Source organism: Stigmatopora nigra, chromosome 9 (genome assembly GCF_051989575.1).
Source record: "Stigmatopora nigra isolate UIUO_SnigA chromosome 9, RoL_Snig_1.1, whole genome shotgun sequence".
NCBI lineage: Eukaryota > Metazoa > Chordata > Actinopteri > Syngnathiformes > Syngnathidae > Stigmatopora > Stigmatopora nigra.
Genome location: NC_135516.1, coordinates 5,735,708 through 5,753,924, shown reverse-complemented (window position 1 = coordinate 5,753,924; position 18,217 = coordinate 5,735,708). Strand labels below are relative to the sequence as shown.

General features: G+C 38.9%; 2 protein-coding genes across 2 annotated transcripts; both read right to left on the bottom strand.

Annotated features, from left to right (window-relative positions):
- Nucleotides 1-214: 214 nt before the first annotated feature.
- Nucleotides 215-4,664, bottom strand: LOC144201611 (kelch-like protein 10). The gene is made up of 5 exons (XM_077724348.1): nucleotides 4,431-4,664; nucleotides 3,348-3,831; nucleotides 1,967-2,578; nucleotides 1,747-1,896; nucleotides 215-1,163 (listed from the first exon to the last, which is right to left on the bottom strand). Exons 1-5 carry the CDS (start codon nucleotides 4,586-4,588, stop codon nucleotides 801-803), a joined length of 1,767 nt encoding a protein of 588 aa, XP_077580474.1. The 5' UTR covers nucleotides 4,589-4,664; the 3' UTR covers nucleotides 215-800.
- Nucleotides 4,665-6,133: 1,469 nt separating this feature from the next.
- LOC144201852 (ATP-sensitive inward rectifier potassium channel 10-like) lies at nucleotides 6,134-18,217 on the bottom strand. Its single transcript, XM_077724646.1, has 6 exons — nucleotides 17,954-18,217; nucleotides 11,303-11,648; nucleotides 10,582-10,793; nucleotides 9,754-9,885; nucleotides 9,135-9,312; nucleotides 6,134-8,602 (listed from the first exon to the last, which is right to left on the bottom strand). Exons 2-6 carry the CDS (start codon nucleotides 11,646-11,648, stop codon nucleotides 8,229-8,231), a joined length of 1,242 nt encoding a protein of 413 aa, XP_077580772.1. The 5' UTR covers nucleotides 17,954-18,217; the 3' UTR covers nucleotides 6,134-8,228.

Below are 18,217 nucleotides of genomic sequence, written 5' to 3'. Positions count from 1 at the left end.
CTTGTAAGTCACATAATAACAAGACTAGTTCCACTAAAAAAAATGAATTATGCCATATTGACCGTAGACATGGTAGGACAAATTGTTTAGACACATTTTCTGACCAACCATTGTGGAAAGTGCAGTCTTTAAAACACTTCAATATAAATATAGTATTTTAGAAAAGACTTATCATAAATAACCTTGTCTGGTTCAGTGACTGACCAAAAGTATGTCAGAATTAGGGTTTAATGTATAAACATCGAGTCAATATTTGCTAGAAAAAGGAAGAATCCAGTCGCTAGAAGACTTTGTTGTCTGCTAGTCATCGCACTGCAGTAGAGAATTTATTTTTAATGGACAATGTTATGTGGAAGGGCTTTTTGGAGCCTTAAACAAATTTACATCAGTTTACAAAGAGGACTGGAATGGACATGAATCTCTAAGATTGATCTAAAAAAAATCCTCAAAACCTGGAATTTACTTGTTACATCTTTTTCAGGCTCAATTTTTCTTCTTGATATTTACTAGCCTTTAATTGTCAGATAATGGGGTGGTAATCATATCTTGTAAATAAATGTGTGTATCAAAGCAGATAAAAGGCTCTCCAAACCAGAAGTGTTATTTCCTCACTCTTGCTAAATTTGGGCATCTCAATTATGTATGAAAAATCACAAAAGGAAAAAATATGACAGCATATTTTTCAGTCATGTCTTATTTATGGCTTTCTTCCGTTAAGTCCGTTTTTCCCTTCTGGCCGAGAGGCTGTTTTGCACTTTTCTTTTTCTTTTTGAGCTCCCAATATAATTGACACTTGACATCTAGACATCATCGTCTATTCCTGTCATATCATCTTCTAAGAAGAGGAACGGTAGATCGTTTCGAACGATAGCACATTGGGTCATGTTGCAGAGTCCAGTCATCACGCAACAAGTCAACCCGCTGCGGGAAATCCGCATGTCGCTGGCAGGGGACCATAGACCAGTTGTTAGGTCGTAGTACTCCACATGGCTGGTGGTGGAGACGCCATTGTAGCCGCCGGCGACAATAAGACAATCCTCCACTACTTCGATGCCAAAGTTGCTTCGGGGGCACTGCATAGGAGGCAACTCAATCCAGTTGTTAGTCCGCGGGTTGTAGGCCTCTGCGGTGGTTAGACGGACTTCACCATCATAACCTCCAACCTTGAGTGAAAAGACAGGTAAAACCAAATTAGAATCGAGACTTCAAATTTGTTCATGATTATGTTATGCTGTTATTTTAGTCAGTTGAAAAGATATTCATTCTGTGGGCCCCCTGTGAAAATGTTCCAAATTAGCTTTTTAGTTACCATCCAGAAACACAAATGAAAGCTTAAGATGGTAATAATGTAAAAAAAAAAAAGGATATCTGTGAACCAATGGAAGATTTTTACCATATTTGAACAGGCTTAACACTATATCGCAGATTAAGTTAAAGTTTAACTTAATCTGCGATATAGTATTAAGCCTGTTGTGTAGTGTAAAAAAATATTAAACACTAAATTAAATGTTTAACTGTTAAACATTTAATTTAGTGTTTAATATTTTTTTACACTGTGCTGTGTTGAATTTTCAGTAACAAATGTATTAAGCAATACATCTTTTTGTAATTCTAAGCATTAAGAATCTTTAAATGACATAAACAATAACAAACAATGTGTCTCAAAATGCAGTTTTACAGACGAAAATTTGCATTCAGTGTTAAAAATTTGGACATGTTTGTCCCTTTCTCTTATACTGTACTTACTGCATAAATGTGATCAGCAAAGCCAATCACTCCGACGCCACTGCGACGGCTGCTCATCGGAGCCATCACTGTCCACTCATTGGTGTCTGGGCTGTAATATTCCGCTGTTTGCAAAGGCTCGTTCCCATTAAAACCACCGCAAATGTAAATCTAGGATCACATGGGTTGATAAACTCAAGTAAACCAGAACAACAGACTTTCAAATTCAGATTCGACTCACCTTATCATTGAGTGTGGTGCAGCTGGCATCACTCCTCTGTTCATGCATGCTGTTTACAAGAGTCCATTGGTTGGTTTCTGGCCTGTAGTACTCTGCTGTCTTTAGTCTTACATGTCCGTCATAGCCCCCCAATGCAAAGATGCAGCCATTTAGGACTGTAACGCTCACGTAGCATCGTCGGGAGTGCATTGGTGCAACTTCCTGCCAGGTCCGTGTTCTTAAGTCAAAGCGGCTCACTGTGTTATAGTGTTCAGTGCCATCAAAACCACCCAGACAGTAAATGGCGTCATTGAGAAAGGTGGCTCCACAGTACGCTCGAGGTTGGTCCATGTTCTCGAACAAGTAGTCCCAACAGTTGGCGTGGACGTCATATGCCTCGATGCACTCGGTGGCACTGGGGCCACTCCAACCGCCAATGGCCAGTAGGATGGCGGAAGGCAAGCGAGGGCGTGCTACCAGGTTGCAGTACGCAGACACGGAGTTTGCGGCCATGTGGTTTATTACCCGTGACGCGAATGTAACCATTTCCAGGCATTCACGACTGTTCTGTACCAGCTGGTTGGTCAGGACATTGATAGTAATGTACTCCTGACTGGTCAGTGCCAGGCGGATCTAGCAAGAATATTTTGATCATCACAAAAGGCTCATTGTCAAGTTTCAGAAATCTAAGCATTAAAGTAAGATACAGAGTAGTGTGGTGGGTTGTTTAGCAAAGTTTTATAAGAGGGTTGTCAAAAAGGAGATCATACTGCAATGTTTTTAATGGACGGGGATCAACTGTTTTCCGTAGTGTTCTGCTCAGATGATTAAACATGTTGTTGATTGGGTGTTCATTGGAGTTAAAAAGGAAGATCAGTTGTTATGCTGGGGTCTTGAAAGAGGATTACATGCATGGCATGAAGACATTGTTGTGGTTTTGAATTTTGACCAATGCTGAGTTTGTTATTTCAGAAAATTGTATGTAGACTGTGGAATAATTTCTTTGAGGGGGGTTGTTTGGTATGGTCCGATGTTGGTCAAGTTGTCATATGGACATCAACTGTTTGGAGGTTTACGGGGTAGTTGTTCTATTGGTTTACCAAGCTCTAAGGAGGCGAGGTTGCTCAATGTGAATATGAAACCCAGCGCAATGTGTGTCGGAACAATTGTCCTGTGATTTTGTCAACAGAGGATACAAATTGTTGGCCACAATGTGGTCAATTGCATTTTTTTTTCTTGACAGGTTGTTTACAACCGGATTCATTGTTGAGCATGAAGTTTGATACAACTATAAATTATATAAATTCTGACCATCTTCAGTATTTCAGGGCTCTTGCCTCTAATTCAAACCCTGATAAATGTAATTGTTTTTCTTTCCGTGATCATTGGAACTGTAACTTACCTTGGAAAGAAGGGTTGGCATGTTTTTGCCTCGCTCCCATGGCTCCTGTGCAATCCAGTGCAGGATGGCCTCGTAAACAATGTTCTCCTTTTTCACAATCAAGTCATCTCTGTCGAGCATTTCACCAAAGTCCTGCATGGAGAGTTGCCGCAACTCATCCGAGGTGGCAACCTCCTCAAAGTGATATAAAATATACTGGTAGGCATTTTGTTGCAGCTGAGGGGTATGGCAGTTCATTGTGAATTGCCAGATGCCAATGCAGTTCTCTGGACAGAGCTGCTCAGTTAAAAACCTGCAGCAGATTTCAACGATGCCCGAAACATTAAACTTATCAGCAGCTATCAACAAGTCCTTGACATTGTCCTCTGTCACGAATACAGAGCCAGTGTAAGCAAAATCAATGAAGAGCTGCATCAAGTGAGCCGAAAGACCTTGTATGGCATAGACCTTCTGGTCTGGGGTGGACCAACGTAAAAAGAGGGCTCTAAACAACAAGGAGACAGAGAGATGATTTCAACATTGTTGCTGTGTAAAAATGACATTGCAGGTTTAACTAATACCTAACATGCACATTTTCAATTTTGGGGAGGAACCAGACATTTTCCAACCACTCCAGTTCTATGTTTACCCCTCCAATAAAGATTTAAAATCTTGAGTATAGCTTATATACAGTCGAAAATTGATGCATTTTTTTGTCTTGACGTTAAAAAAGTTTCTTTTTCCAAGGAGAAATGTTGAAATATTAAATTTAAAGTCCAATTCAATATATTTTCTTCATATTACACCAGCTATTCTCAGGGAAGCAACTACTATATAAACAATATTACAACTACTTTTTTTTTAAAAAGTATTACTTCCGCAAAATAGCTTGTGTTCTCTAAATTACTCTATTATATATGTGATCTCACAATCACCCCTAGAGATTTAGTTTTGTTAAAGCTAAATTAGCAGTGATTATTCTTATGTATCTCCAGACATAATTTTGAGAATCACTTCTGCCATGGAACAATTACAAATGTGGGGTTTCAAGTCTACCATTCTTCCCTCAAACCAGAATTCTTAATTGTTTGGTAATCCACTCACCCAAAATAAGGGCTGCTGTTGCACATGATGATCTTATGGATGTGAAACTCCACATGATCAACATTGATAATTGCATCGCTGAGTCCTCGGGTCTGTCTCAGCTCCTCGTACACACATTCTGCAAACTTGCCTTCAAGTCTACCATCCACACAATTCATTTTGAATTTTGAACATTTCGTAACACTTTGGAGTCCTGCTGATTCGCAGCGGAATTGAAATGCTGCAATTGCCTCTATGGGGGTGACGGAATTGATTTGTACCATTACATCACAATGATGTCCTGTGTCAAAAGCTACCTGACGCATCATCTGCATCATCAAAGCATCGCCACTTTAGACTGAAGAAAAACATCACTTGTCCACAATCCTTCCTTGCAGAAACCACACACAAACCAATTGCAAAACATTCAAGCAAAAGAACTCCATACATTTATTTTTCATACTGTATCTCAGAAATACCACGTGATGATTTTTCTTAAGATTTTCCCTTCAAAGTAACAAATTTGTACTCCCTATTAAAACCATGAATATGGAGGTGAAAATTGTGACTCAGGGGGTGTCTTATACAAGAGAAATTGCAAAATCCAACGATTAATCTTACAATTTTAAGGGTATGGTTTATAGGTGGTTGCGGCTAATATGCGAGACAATATGGTACAACCTGGTCACAAGTGTGGAACAATATGAGTCCGAAGTTGTCATGTGAAGTTAGACATTTGTTGAAGGAAAGATGGTTGCACATTCTTATGTGATGAAAATAAGGCATGGTACACATAAAAGAACAACATTTTCCTCTAATTGCAATTGAATTGATGTCTCTGGAGCTGATGAAGCTACCACTTTGATTTTGTTTTTTCAGGGTCTGTTGGAATCTACAATGTAGATCCCTCTCACCAAGTGTTGTACTAATACCAACACTAATAGAAAGAGCTTCGATTGGGAAACATTACGCTGCTGGTATTTATCAGAGAGTACTAAGAAATAAAGCACTGATACCATACAGCATGTTTATCTACCTGTCGGGAAAAAACTGGTAGTAGGCAGACTGAATAAATGTGAACATTTTGGTGGTGTATTTCAGTGCATGTTTAATACACGTTTATTTTTCTGTATACATCATGCTGTCAGATGTTAGTCCTAGTTGGTTTGATAGGAGAGATGAGGCATTTGCTGACAATTTTTGAGAGGTCACGAAAGCTCTAGTTGAACAGCTTTGTTGATGATGTATTTTGAACCGATTGAAGACATTTCTGCTGTTTCTGATAAGCCTTATAAGATGATGGTTGGTCGCCGGTCTTTTGGTCGCCAGTCTTATGGTCGCCGGTCTTTTGGTCGCCAGTCTTTTGGTCGCCAGTCTTTTGGTCGCCAGTCTTTTGGTCGCCAGTCTTTTGGTCGCCAGTCTTTTGGTCGCCAGTCTTTTGGTCGCCAGTCTTTTGGTCGCCAGTCTTTTGGTCGCCAGTCTTTTGGTCGCCAGTCTTTTGGTCGCCAGTCTTTTGGTCGCCAGTCTTTTGGTCGCCGGTCTTTTAGTCGCCGCTCTTTGATCCCCGTTGGTCGCCGGTCTTTGGTCGCCGTTAGGGTTATGGTTATGGTTATTAAATGTACTTAGGTATTAAACCCTAACCTTAAACCTAAATATAACTCTAACCTTAACCCTTAGCCTAACGGCTAAAACAGGTACAGGGGTTAAGAAATGACAAAAATGAGGCAGCTTGGTAAACGTTTATTTGCTATGGCTGGTATCAGCCACATTATGACCAGTAAATTAGCAGCCTATTAGTTACGATGCGATCTTATCTTTCATAATATTTACAGTACACAGCAGGACAGTTTGTACTCAAATACTAACTAAGATGACATTTGTGGCATATAAAAACATTCTGTACGAAGTGAACATCCTGGAATAATCCATTGCCTAACAGTCGAAAAAATTTACTGAAAGTTGATTGTTCTTAATTTGAACTAATGAGACAAGCAATGTGCAAACACAAGACTATTTTGAGACAATATGAATTACAAATGTCACCGTTATTTTGCGCCAAACACAACAAAACTCATTTGTGTTAGTTTAGTGACTTCTGTGATATACGTGATCCAAATCAGGTAGCAATGAGACTAAATATAGATTGAAAAAAATCTGATACCATTTTCACTTTAGGACTAAGTACAAGTGAGTATAAATTGTTAGATTTTTTTCATAGAAACGGGAACACAGTCCCCAAAAATGTATTTTTTTAACAAGAAAATCATCCACATTATAAACTCATGACAGAAAGAGGATGTGACATGTTTTAGGGGAAGTGTATGGTTGGGGATTCTTTTGTCAATGTTTGAAGTTACACAAAAACACTAGCTCGCCAACTTGCTACATACGCCATGTTGTCTGATACAAAAATATACACTTTAAGCATTTGAGTTATCTCATCTCATGTTCTGAATGTTTTTTTGTTTGATCAGTTTATACAGAAAATAAATTGGTTATTTTTAAAAATCCCAGTTGGTCCCCAAGTTGTGTTTTTACTTCAAATACAAATATATTTTTGCTTTATCCTTTTTTTTAATAAGGCTTGTTTTTCGGGTAACTTTTTAGACACAAAGTATTTTTTTTTAATTAAAATTTTTTCTCAAGACATAAATCATAAATACTTTCTGATATGACAACGTTTTGAAGAGTACATTAGCTTATATTACATGTTTTCCAAGATACAAGATGTCACTTGGCTGATTTTGTGTCTTAAGATTAAAAAAAACTGAGCGTGGGCTTCATATGATCTATCAATAGATTGTGGCAACAAACTTGATATGTCACCCTCTTCAATTCACATTAAATTCATAGTAGTGGAAGGACATAAGTGCTAGTACAATATCATACCATAGTTCAGTAAAGGCGCATTCTTACTCAGTTTTCGGCGCTATTTTCTGTTGCTTTTTTTACTTTTTTATTTAAAAAAATAAACATGTTTAAAATTTTCATTTTCCATTTTACTCTATTGGGAAAAGACAATGTTTGACTGTATTTTGCAATACCAGTTTCATCAATGAAAAAAAATCATTTGTTTCTCAAGCCATTGCTATATCCCATCAAAAATATGTCTATATTTTTTATATATTACAAATATTTAAAATATATATTTTTCAAAGTACAAATTTAAAAAATAGGATTTAGTTTTAAAAAAGTGCACTTTGGGGAAAACTAGAAAACTTTGATATTAGACAGCTACTGTTCTTAAAATATTTATTGTAATCACCACTTTTTCCTCTTAATATCTGGTCTGTACGTGGCCCTATTTTTTCTTCAGTCCACACAAAAAGGCATTTGCAAGGTATGAAGTACATTCCACCACTGGTATTGGGGGCCTGAGGATGGTTACTTTTGGAAAATGCACAATGGCGACACTGGCTAATCAAGAAGAGTAACACATAAAAAACAAACGGCATGTAGAAATCAACACGTGTTGTTGTAAGGCCCACCCAAAAGGACGCTAACAGGGGAAGTAAATATCTGGAGTTTGTACACAAATATTGGGACACCAACAGGAATTAAAATAGTGGAGCATGGAGAAAAGTACGTCAATACCAATGGAAAAAGAAAAGGTAAAGTTGAGATAAAAGCGTTTGGGTGCCTACTTGTGCTATTTACATGTTTGTGTTGCTCTTTTTCCATTAACAGAAGCATGTCATCTCCCACCAGTTTCATTTTCCAGTACCATTTAAAATATCTAAGTTTCCGTTCATGTTTCACAAAGCCAAGAGAAACTGATGACTGTCTGTCTGAATAAAATCCAAAATCCCATCCCAGTTTTTACACATTGCTGATACGAACACTGACGCGGCCTCGATCCTCACGATAGCTTTGCTCCAATCGCATCTTCTCTGGGTCAGACCCATCGGGAAGCTTCTCCCTGCCATTGCTCTGGTGGCTGTGTCGCGGACTTTCTGAAACCTTGAAAACAGGCGCCGTTTTGCTCTTGGCTACTTTGTCGAAAAAGGCAAAGTCGGCTACGTATTTTCCCGACTGTGACAGGGAGACCACGGGTGGGAACTCGTAACCCCAGAGGATCTCGTCAGGCAGGTAGGAGGTGCGAACTTGGCAGGTGGCCGATGTAGGCTCCACTGTCGCGCTGAGGATGACAAGCAACTCGAAGTCGGCCATTTCTGGATCACTCCAGCCACCACCTAGATGCAAAGCAGAGGAAAAAAAAAATCGGCAATAAGAATAATAGTGGTTAACCTCTTCAGATGAATTATTGCCCCCCACTAGCCTGAAAATAAGACAAACATAGCTACGCTTAAAAAGTAACAAAACTTTCCTGGGAATGAAGCCCATATTCTCCAAAACAAGGGTATCTAAACTAGGATCCAAGGGACAACTATACCCCACTGTCTAGTTTTTATTGAATCACAGCAATACATTGAATATAGCCCACACAAAAAGCTTAAAAGAAGCCAACATTGTGTTGCACTTCTTGGCTTGAACACTAGATGTAGCTAGTTTGCACTAAAAATATTGTCTCTTTTAGCTCAGCAGTCAAAAACCAACATGTTGAAATCAATTTGAAAAAAAAAACTTTAAATAATAATAGAAATAGAAAAAATAAATCTCAAAACTGCACCAAAAATTTCAGATACAATGGACCCACTTGAAATCCGAACTGAAAACCCAGATTGTTTTACCAAAACAAAAATGTGTTTTTATACGTTAACGTACCCTTTGCTGCCCACGCGCTGAGAGGGCTGTCATCATCAATTACGTGATAGAAAGTGAGTGGAAGGATGAGGAAAGGGCTGTCGCTAGATGTATCCACCTGGAAGGCGACGTTCCTTTGATCCAGGCGAACCGTCTCCCCCTCTTTAGTCAGAGACGACTGTAGCAGCTTACCTGTCACCTGGACACACGTTGGAGCCCCGCCCACCCATGTCAGAACCTGATCTTTTCTCAAAAAACAACCTGCTGGTATAGCACTTCTTTTGTAATACAAATAAACTTTTTTACGAAATATAAGTATATGTATTTTATTTGCCCAAAAAGCAAGAACAAACATACGTAAAAGTAACAATAGTAAAATGGACGGGCTAAGCGAGGCATCTGTTAAGACAACAGTATTTCAGGTAACTAGAGCCTAAAAAATCAACATAACAGTCTGTCAGTGATCGGAGATTAAACCAAAAATAAATTAATATACATGTATAAGTCGCAGGCCCAGCCAAATTATGGGAAAAAGTTTGACTTGTAGTCTGGAAAATAAGGGAATTAAAACTCATCGTACTTGTGTGATGACAATAAAGGCACTCTATTCAATTCATTTGAAGCTCTGGTAGGTACTAGCCTGACAGCCAAGCAGGAGGCTCTTGCGCATGTTGGCCACTCTTATCATGAGGCACGGCTGTCCCTCCTGCGTGGACACGACCGCATGCTGGCTGAACTTCACCGTCTCGCCTCTCTTCTTTGGACGAGCCACCTGACAGGAGACAACACACCAACTGATGTATCTATTTTTCTAATACGGCCTTAGATACAAATACAGTGTAGCTATACAAAAAAAACAATAATAATACTAAAAACAAGTCATGATTATCGATGTAATTTGGGAAGCTTTATTCTCTATCAATAACGAGTCAAGAATCAAAAATAAAACTAACGTTTGTATTTCTTGAAAAAAATAATAAATAGGCTAATTTATTCGACATATCTGAAACATTAGACAAAAAACACTGCTGTTTATTTTGTGTGTGTGTGTGTGTGGCAGGAGGAGGGTTATTATTATAAACCATTCACGCTCACAGTCAAACCTAAGGGGCAATTTACAGTGTTCAACCAGCCTAGCATGCATGTTTTTGTTTTGATGTGGAAAGAAACAGGTCAACCCAAAGGGAACCAGACTAACCGGAGAAAGCCCTCACAAGAACATGCAAACTCCACACAGTGAAGACTAACTGGTGCTTGAACCCTCGACCTCAGAACTGAAGCTGACATGCTAACAACTCACCCACCCAACTGCCATTTCTTTGATTCCTCTTGGTAAAACTTTGATAAGAATGACTTAAATTTCTAAAGATAGGTGAAAGTTTTAAATTCGATCTGCAGCTGGTGGTGTGCCTTGAACATTTTTCAATGCAAAAAAAAGGGCAGGAGCTCAAAAAACACTGGCTTATACCTTAGCCAGGAAGGTTCCAGTTATGAAGATTTCCATGAGCGTGGTGATGAGTAGTTGGATGATGAGCAGCACTATGGCGACAGGACATTCCTCGGTGATACAGCGGAAACCGTAGCCAATGGTTGTCTGCGACTCCAGCGAGAAGAGGAAGGCGCCCGTCAATGTCTGCACCTGCATCACGCACGGAGTGTGGTTGGACGGAGGCTCAAACTCTGTAACCACACAACGGAGCCAATGGGAGATACTCTGTGTACGTTAGTAGTATTGCCTTAATTTAATTGGTATGCCAAATCATTTTCCCCATTGAAGTGAATAGAATTGCCTTTCATTCTTTCCAGTCCTAAAAACATGTTTTAATGGGGAAAATAGTCTTTTTTGAAAAGCAGTTATGGCCATTAAACAAAACACAATGTAAAGAAAGAACGCACACCTTGGCCAACCGGAGGAATTATAATACAAGCCCAGACCGCAGTAAGTATATGTAATCCTCATCCTCCACTCCAGAAGATAAAAACATATATGGCTATGACTAAGTTGTTCATTACTTCAGCTCAGAGAAGCTTGATGACTGCCAACTTACTAAAACCATGTCACTTTTCTCCAAACCAGGATGTTTTGTTGAAAAAAATACATCTGAGTGGGCCCATTTTTTATTATTAACGCTATTGACAAGAAGATCCAACTCATATAACAGGCATTTTGTCTCATAGTGGTTCCTTACCAAGCAGATCTCCATGAACAAGCGCTAGTAGATACCATAGCACTCCAAATAGGAACCAGGTCCCAGCAAAAGTGGCGGTGAATAGGAATAACTTGTAGCGCCACTGCATATCCACAAAGGTGGTCCACAGGTCTCGCATGTACAGAGAGCCCCGCCCACTAACATGCTCAATGCGGATGTTGCTACGGCCATCTTTGGACAGCACTCGCCGCCGCTTTCTCAGCGTGCCACCGACGGTGGAAAGGCCGCCCCCCAGCAGGGGTTTCAAGACGTCCGTCTGCGTCTGGGAGTGGCACACCTTCTGGGGGGAGGAGCTGCGAGAGGAAGGGGGGGTAGCAGATGTCATCTGGGGAAGAAAACAATCCAATCAATTGGAGTCTTATTTAAATTGGTTTTATTTTTCTTCTCACAGAAAGTCAAATGTATTGTCCTAAATTGATATTTGGTAAATAATGAATACGTGAACCCCAAAGTTTGGAATTCTGGAATTTTATCAAAATGAAACATCTCAAGTGTGGCTGTTATAGTACTTCTATTCTCATCTTTGTCACTTTTAGTGTTTTGTGACTCATAGAGATTTTAGTAAACTACCAAGGAATTTTAAACAAAGTTTGGTCAGGATGTCTATCATGAATAGACCCACAATTTTTCAGGAACCCATGCTCCAAAAGACAGAGAAAATCTCCCAAAAATGATTTCAAAAGGTGCATTTTCAGGGTTGCTTTGTATCTGATTACAGTGATTTTTTAGTCTACAAGACAGATAGCCAAAGGTAAATCTTCAGATATATGTTTTCTGGCATGGTTTGTGAAGTAACTTGGCAGCAACGGCTTTAAAAAAAAAAAAATCTATAATCAACAATGTTCTTGAGACATTTTGTAGATTTGCATATGGCAGCCATGCTTTCAGTGGCGGTCCGTGCATTTTCTAGTGGCACCTTCAGCTATCAGAATCAATCCAACCCTCAAAAAAAAAGGTATGGCTATAAAACCTGTGAGAAGGCCTTGGTGTCACCAAATCGAATTCTGATTGGTTGAAGCAACGGTATTATCGATGCTTATTTAATGCAGCAGAGCCTGCAGAACTGATTGTGAAGGACTTGAGACAGATTTCTGACCCTAGCAACAAGTAATGGCTTCAATATGATTGGTTAAATGCTTCAATATGAAAACACACACCTGGAAGCAGTGCAACCAGGGGGAAAGCAATGAAAGGAAGCTAACAGACAATTTGGAATTATTTAATAAGTATTAATGGACAAAATATATCAGTCTGTGATTCAGATATTACTTAGGCCACCAGAGAAGGCCTTGAAGGCCCTGACGGCAGACTACAGTTCAAAATATATCAAGCGAAGTGAAACTGTTTTTCTTTTTTAATCCACCAGGCGTGATATACACCAGTTAATTTGGGAAGTATGATGTCAGAAAGTTGTCTATTGTTGCTTGAGCTGTTAGTTTTATGGCTTTATGATAACGTTGCCAAGCATAGCTTCCCCACGCGGAGGCACACAAACGCTCAACTGTACTAGGAGCCATTAGACACGCTGACTTACGTCCAACCGGTCGCCGATCCCGGCAGGGAAGAGACGATGGACAAAAAGATGAGATGGCGGGGAAGGAAGAGAAGGAAGAGAGAGAAAAGTTGTGATGCGTTAAAAGACAAACACAGAGGGTGAATACACGGAAAGTTTTTGTCTGATGGGTCTCAGTGGATCGGCATTTGGGCCACAAAGAATCGTCTCTAACTGGAAATTAGAGACGACTGGAAGAGTTTGATAGGACAGGTGCCAAATGCTAGTCTTCTGCACAAATATTTCCGTCCGGAAACAAAATCAGCCATCAGTAGGAATCACTAGTCATTGTGTGTATGTGTAAAAAGAAGCACATTGACATCACGCTATTCATTTTTGTGTAGGAATGAACATATTTAGGTTCCAGTTGTGTGAATGTAAAGGAACACGTGTTAACGGTTCATGTGTCCATATGTACAGTTCATTACATTATGCTTTTGTGTGAAGGGAAAAATCCATGTATTACATTATTAAAGACAATAATTCGTATTAGTTTATATTGAATTTATTTTGTTTTGGCTTCCCCCAACTAAAACTCAAGTGTAACTTATGTATGTACATATTTTATTCTCTCTGACCACTGAGTGTTTATGTTGTTATTTTAGGCTATAGCTATTTGAAAAAATTGTTATGTTAACAGATGCCTATTTAGCCTGTTCTTCTCCATTTTACTATTATAATTTTAATGTATGAATATTCTTGGTTTCTAATAAAACAGAAATTTCCCTCCCAAAAATTCGACATATTGCCATCTCTTGCAGCCTGAATTGTGGCGTATTAATATACCCTGTATTTAAGTATAACGGCCACAATCAGCTGATAGTTGGAGTATTACCTTGTATTTGGTTACTGGTGCATGTGCCCAACAAAAGCTCCGAGACCTCCTATTCGTCGCTTGGTTTAAATTGAATTTATTTTGTACTTTGCATTCTTAGTTTATTCGCCAACTCGGGTATGCTGTCTTTTGTTATACTCTTTTGATAATCGCGTGTTTTGGTATGCTCTTTTTGTTAATAAATACTGTTGTGCATTTGGATTTCCTTCTCCTGAGTTGTGTTTGGATCCATCTTCCATCTTGCTGTTCACAACATATATATAGTATTGGTATTTCCTCTTAATTGTGCATTTTTTTTTGTCTGGAACGACTTATAGTCCAAAAAAATACGGTATACATTATTGTTTTAGTGTAAATGGAAAAAATTCAAATGTCATTTTACGGACAACTATCCTGATGTGTTCTAACAGTTAACTTGTTATGCTACAGAATGAAACATGATGAAAGCATATATTTATATGTGAATGGATTGTATGCACGGACAGACTCAAAGTTTTATTTGTTGTGTCTTTGTATAGATTACCAAAAAAATATTGCATCTTGTATGTGTACATGAATGGACAAAACACATTTAAACTAATCATCTAGTAAATGGCAAAGACGGCTTATTACTTTGGTTAGTATTGTTTGCATGGACAAAAAAAACATGTTGATGTCGCGTTTGTGTATTTACATAGACAAATGTATGTTGTATTGGTAATTTCATTGTGTATGGAGAGACATTACACGAGGAGAAAAACAGCCCGGCAACTGTGACGGATGACATAACCAATCGGTTTTAATTACATCACCTTTTTTGGGGAGCGTGAACTCAAGGGACCGAGGCCCTCAAAAGTTTCACACTCACAATGACACCATTGAAAAGTCTTCACACAAAACACACACACACACACACACACACACACTCACACACACTCACACGCGTCCAATCATATTGGAACCGACCTCCCCAGCAGGATGTATTCCATCTCCATAGTAACGCCGCCACTTGCCGCACTTGCCTGCTTGGCGATGCAACTCATCCAAAGCCCTGAACTAAACTTTTTTCCTTCTCGAACCCCCGAAGAACAAAAGCTGGGCTTCCACCTCCCTCCCTCGCATCCATCCGTCTTTCTCTCCCTCTTTTTTCCTCTGTTCCTCACTCTCTCCTTTCCTACTTGTGCCTCCTCTCCTCCATCCACACAGGAATGCTTTGTTTGCCTCACACATGAAAGACACAAAAGATGCCATTGACAAAAAGCATCTCTCTGTGTGTGCGAGTGTAGGCAAGCTATTACACGTGAATTTGTGTGAGTGACTGTAAGCAAACTTGGGCTTGAGTATGTGTGTGTATAGTTTTTGACTGAAAGCAAACTTGTGATTGTATGTGCGTAAAGAAAACTAGAGTTGCCCGACAAAAAAAGCCCTTCGTTAGTATTCCACGTAGAGCAGTGATCAACCTCCATCAGCCAGCTGCACTACACACTGATACAGCAGCGCACACACATTTCAGTAGGATGTGTGAAACTGTTTCAGTGGTCTGTATCAGACAAAGGGGGGAAAAAACTGCAGTGAGTGTGGGGCCTTTACATAGTGCGTGTGAGTGTTTCTGTTGTGTGGGTGAAAGTTTCAGCTGTGTGTGTAAGCGCATGATGTGTATGGTCAAATACTGGGTAATAGAGCAAGTGTTAAGTATCAAAATGACTTCATGGGGGACTGAATTTGATTGATTGGACTTTTTTTTAGCAATAACTTGTAGTCAGATCAAAACACGTCTGCATTTCAGCTAAAAAAAACAGATTGATTACAGATTGAAGACTGCTTCGACAAATTGTAAGTGATATGTGGCCGATGAAGAGTTGTCATTAATGACATGGAACCAAAACAAAAATATTTTCAGATGATAAATTATTGCCATCTCATTTTCTGAACCATTTTATCCTCACTAGAGTGCAGGAGCCTATCCCAGCTGACTTCGGGCCAGAAGCGGGGGACATTCTGAATGGGTCGCCAGCCAATCGCAGGACACAAGGAGAAAAACAACCATTCACGGTCACACTCATACCTAGGGGGAATTTAAAGTGCCCAATCAGCCTACCATGCATGTCTTTGGAATGTGGGAATAAACCGAAAGGGTTGCAGGGGGTTGCTGGAGCCTAACCCAGCTGTCTTCAGGCTAAAGGCAGACTACACCCTAGACTGGTCGCCAGTCAGTCGTAGGGCACACAGAAAGACAAACGACCATCCGCACTCCCAATTATAATTGAGCCCGCGCCTACCCCCCACCAAAGTCAGGTGAGTGAACCTCTACATCACGAAAATAATTATATATATATATATATATATATATATATATATATATATATATATATATATATATATATATATATATATATATATATATATATATATATATATATATATATATATATATATATATATATATATATATATATATATATATATATATATATATATATATATATATATATATATATATATATATATATATATATATATATATATATATAAAAGAACTTTCAGTTGCTATGCTAAATTGTAGAATATTCATCATCCATTCATTTTCTGAACCGCTCATCTTCACAAGGGTTGCAGGGGGTGTTGCAGGCTATCCCATGACATTTAGTGACACCCTGAAATGGCAACCAGCAAATCACAGGGCACAAAGATACAGACAAACATTCACACTCACACTCATACCTAAGGGCAATTTACAGTGTTCCAAAAGCTTATCCTGCATGTATAAGGGATGCGCAAAGAAAGCAGAGTACGCGGAGAAAAATCCACACAGCGACCTGGGATCAACCCCACGACCCGTGAATTCTGTGGCTGATATTCATTCCACAAGTGGGAAGCGTTTCAGCTGTGGTTGGAAGAGCCCTTGTGAGCTAGCATATGTATACATTTTATTACATTCTACAGTCTAGGGTGTAGTCTGCCTTTTGCCCAAATTCAGCAACTCTCTCGAGGATGCGCGGTAAGGAAGATGAATGAATGAATAATTTTTTCTACCAAAATATACATACATCTATAGTATTGTTAAAAATTTTGGGGACCATCATGATTCTAATTTATGAATTACTATGATATATTACAAAAAAGTGATGGACAGAGAGTAATATTTTATACCATATGGGCTATTCATCGAAAATAATATAACAGTTGCATATATTTTGTCACCCTTGCTATTTTGTTGTTTGAATACCTGTACCTTATTAGCACTGATTAATTGGAAAGCAAAATTGGCATGTAAACCTTGAACCTCCTTCAATAATATATATATGTTGAGAAATATTTTTATGGAGGCTGAGCGCATGCCTAGTTTCTCTTGAAGAGGGATATATGCTCTCTGAATAAAAACATTGTTCAACAGCATGGATTTAAGGAAGGCTACAGTAAAAATGTCACTAACATGGCAGTTGTCAGTTTCCAACGTGAGGAACATCGTGCCGAATGGAAGACCATAAACATCATTCTTATTAAGGTAATAGTAACAAGCCCAGAGAAATAGCATAGATGCCCTGGCAAAGGATGGAGAAAAAGGTCAAAGTCAAACTATGGACCACCACCAAAGAACCAAAATGTTATTTAGTTGCATGTGGTGTCAGTTTGCATCATTCAAAGGTTGAGCGCACGTTGCCCAAGAAAAAGCTTTATGAGAGAGTGATGCATAAGAAAATTTGAGATATGCAAAAGCGCATTTAGCTAAACCTGATGCATTTTGGAGAAAATGCTGTGGACTGATGCAACAAAGACTGAGTTACAGTATTGGTTGTTAACAAGTGATGTTATGTATGGTGATGAAAGAACTTTCTATGCGGATTAAACTGGGTTTTTAACTCTAACTGTACATGACAAAAAATGTTTACAATGCTCTATTTCTGGCTAAATATTGATTCTTTGTTTCTGTTTGCGTACACACATTTTGGCATATGCATCATTTTGTTTTCATAGCGTTAGTCCCATAAACTTGGTTTCACTTCTGAAATATCACTCTCTTCTTGTCACATAAAAGTGAAGTTGATGATACAAAATCCCAATAATTTATAAACTATAATCTCATACTAGGTTCATGGATAAACTAAATTAATATATATATATATTAATATCCATTAATATTATTTTTTCATATTAATTAATATCAAGTGTATTTTCATTCACCAGATGTCAATATTTGGGAATAAACCAATTCTGTTTAGGTAAATATAGACAAATAGCAGCATCTTTAACACACTCTTCTTACCTTTTGAGACCGAACTTGAGTCAGCGGTTGTTGATTTTGTTGGTGAAGACTTTATGTGGCATCAGCCGTCTGTGCGCATGGTGCTGGTCCAGTTCGGGAGCGTGCAGAGGGCCCCTGTGTGCTCACTCTCCCCAAAGTGACCCCCTCTTATTCCTATAAGAGGCCACTCTGCCCCTCCGCCTGCTCTTCTCTTACCCCTCCCGGCATTCCTGTCGCGTTCCACTTACATCCGAACCACCACCTCTGGAAGCAGGACCCCAAAGT

Bases quoted from the DNA above. Each gene is read 5' to 3' on its own strand.
- LOC144201611 (XM_077724348.1), bottom strand. From the start codon at position 4,588: ATGAATTGTGTGGATGGTAGACTTGAAGGCAAGTTTGCAGAATGTGTG. The intron at 3,832-4,430 runs GTGAGTGGATTA...CTTGTTGTTTAG, and splicing joins AACAGCAGCCCTTATTTTGG to AGCCCTCTTTTTACGTTGGT. The intron at 1,897-1,966 runs GTGAGTCGAATC...ATGTGATCCTAG, and splicing joins GCACCACACTCAATGATAAG to ATTTACATTTGCGGTGGTTT.
- LOC144201852 (XM_077724646.1), bottom strand. From the start codon at position 11,648: ATGACATCTGCTACCCCCCCTTCCTCTCGCAGCTCCTCCCCCCAGAAG. The intron at 10,794-11,302 runs GTAAGGAACCAC...GTGTGGTTACAG, and splicing joins TGTTCATGGAGATCTGCTTG to AGTTTGAGCCTCCGTCCAAC. The intron at 9,313-9,753 runs GCTAGTACCTAC...ACGTGTGTCCAG, and splicing joins GCCTCCTGCTTGGCTGTCAG to GTGACAGGTAAGCTGCTACA.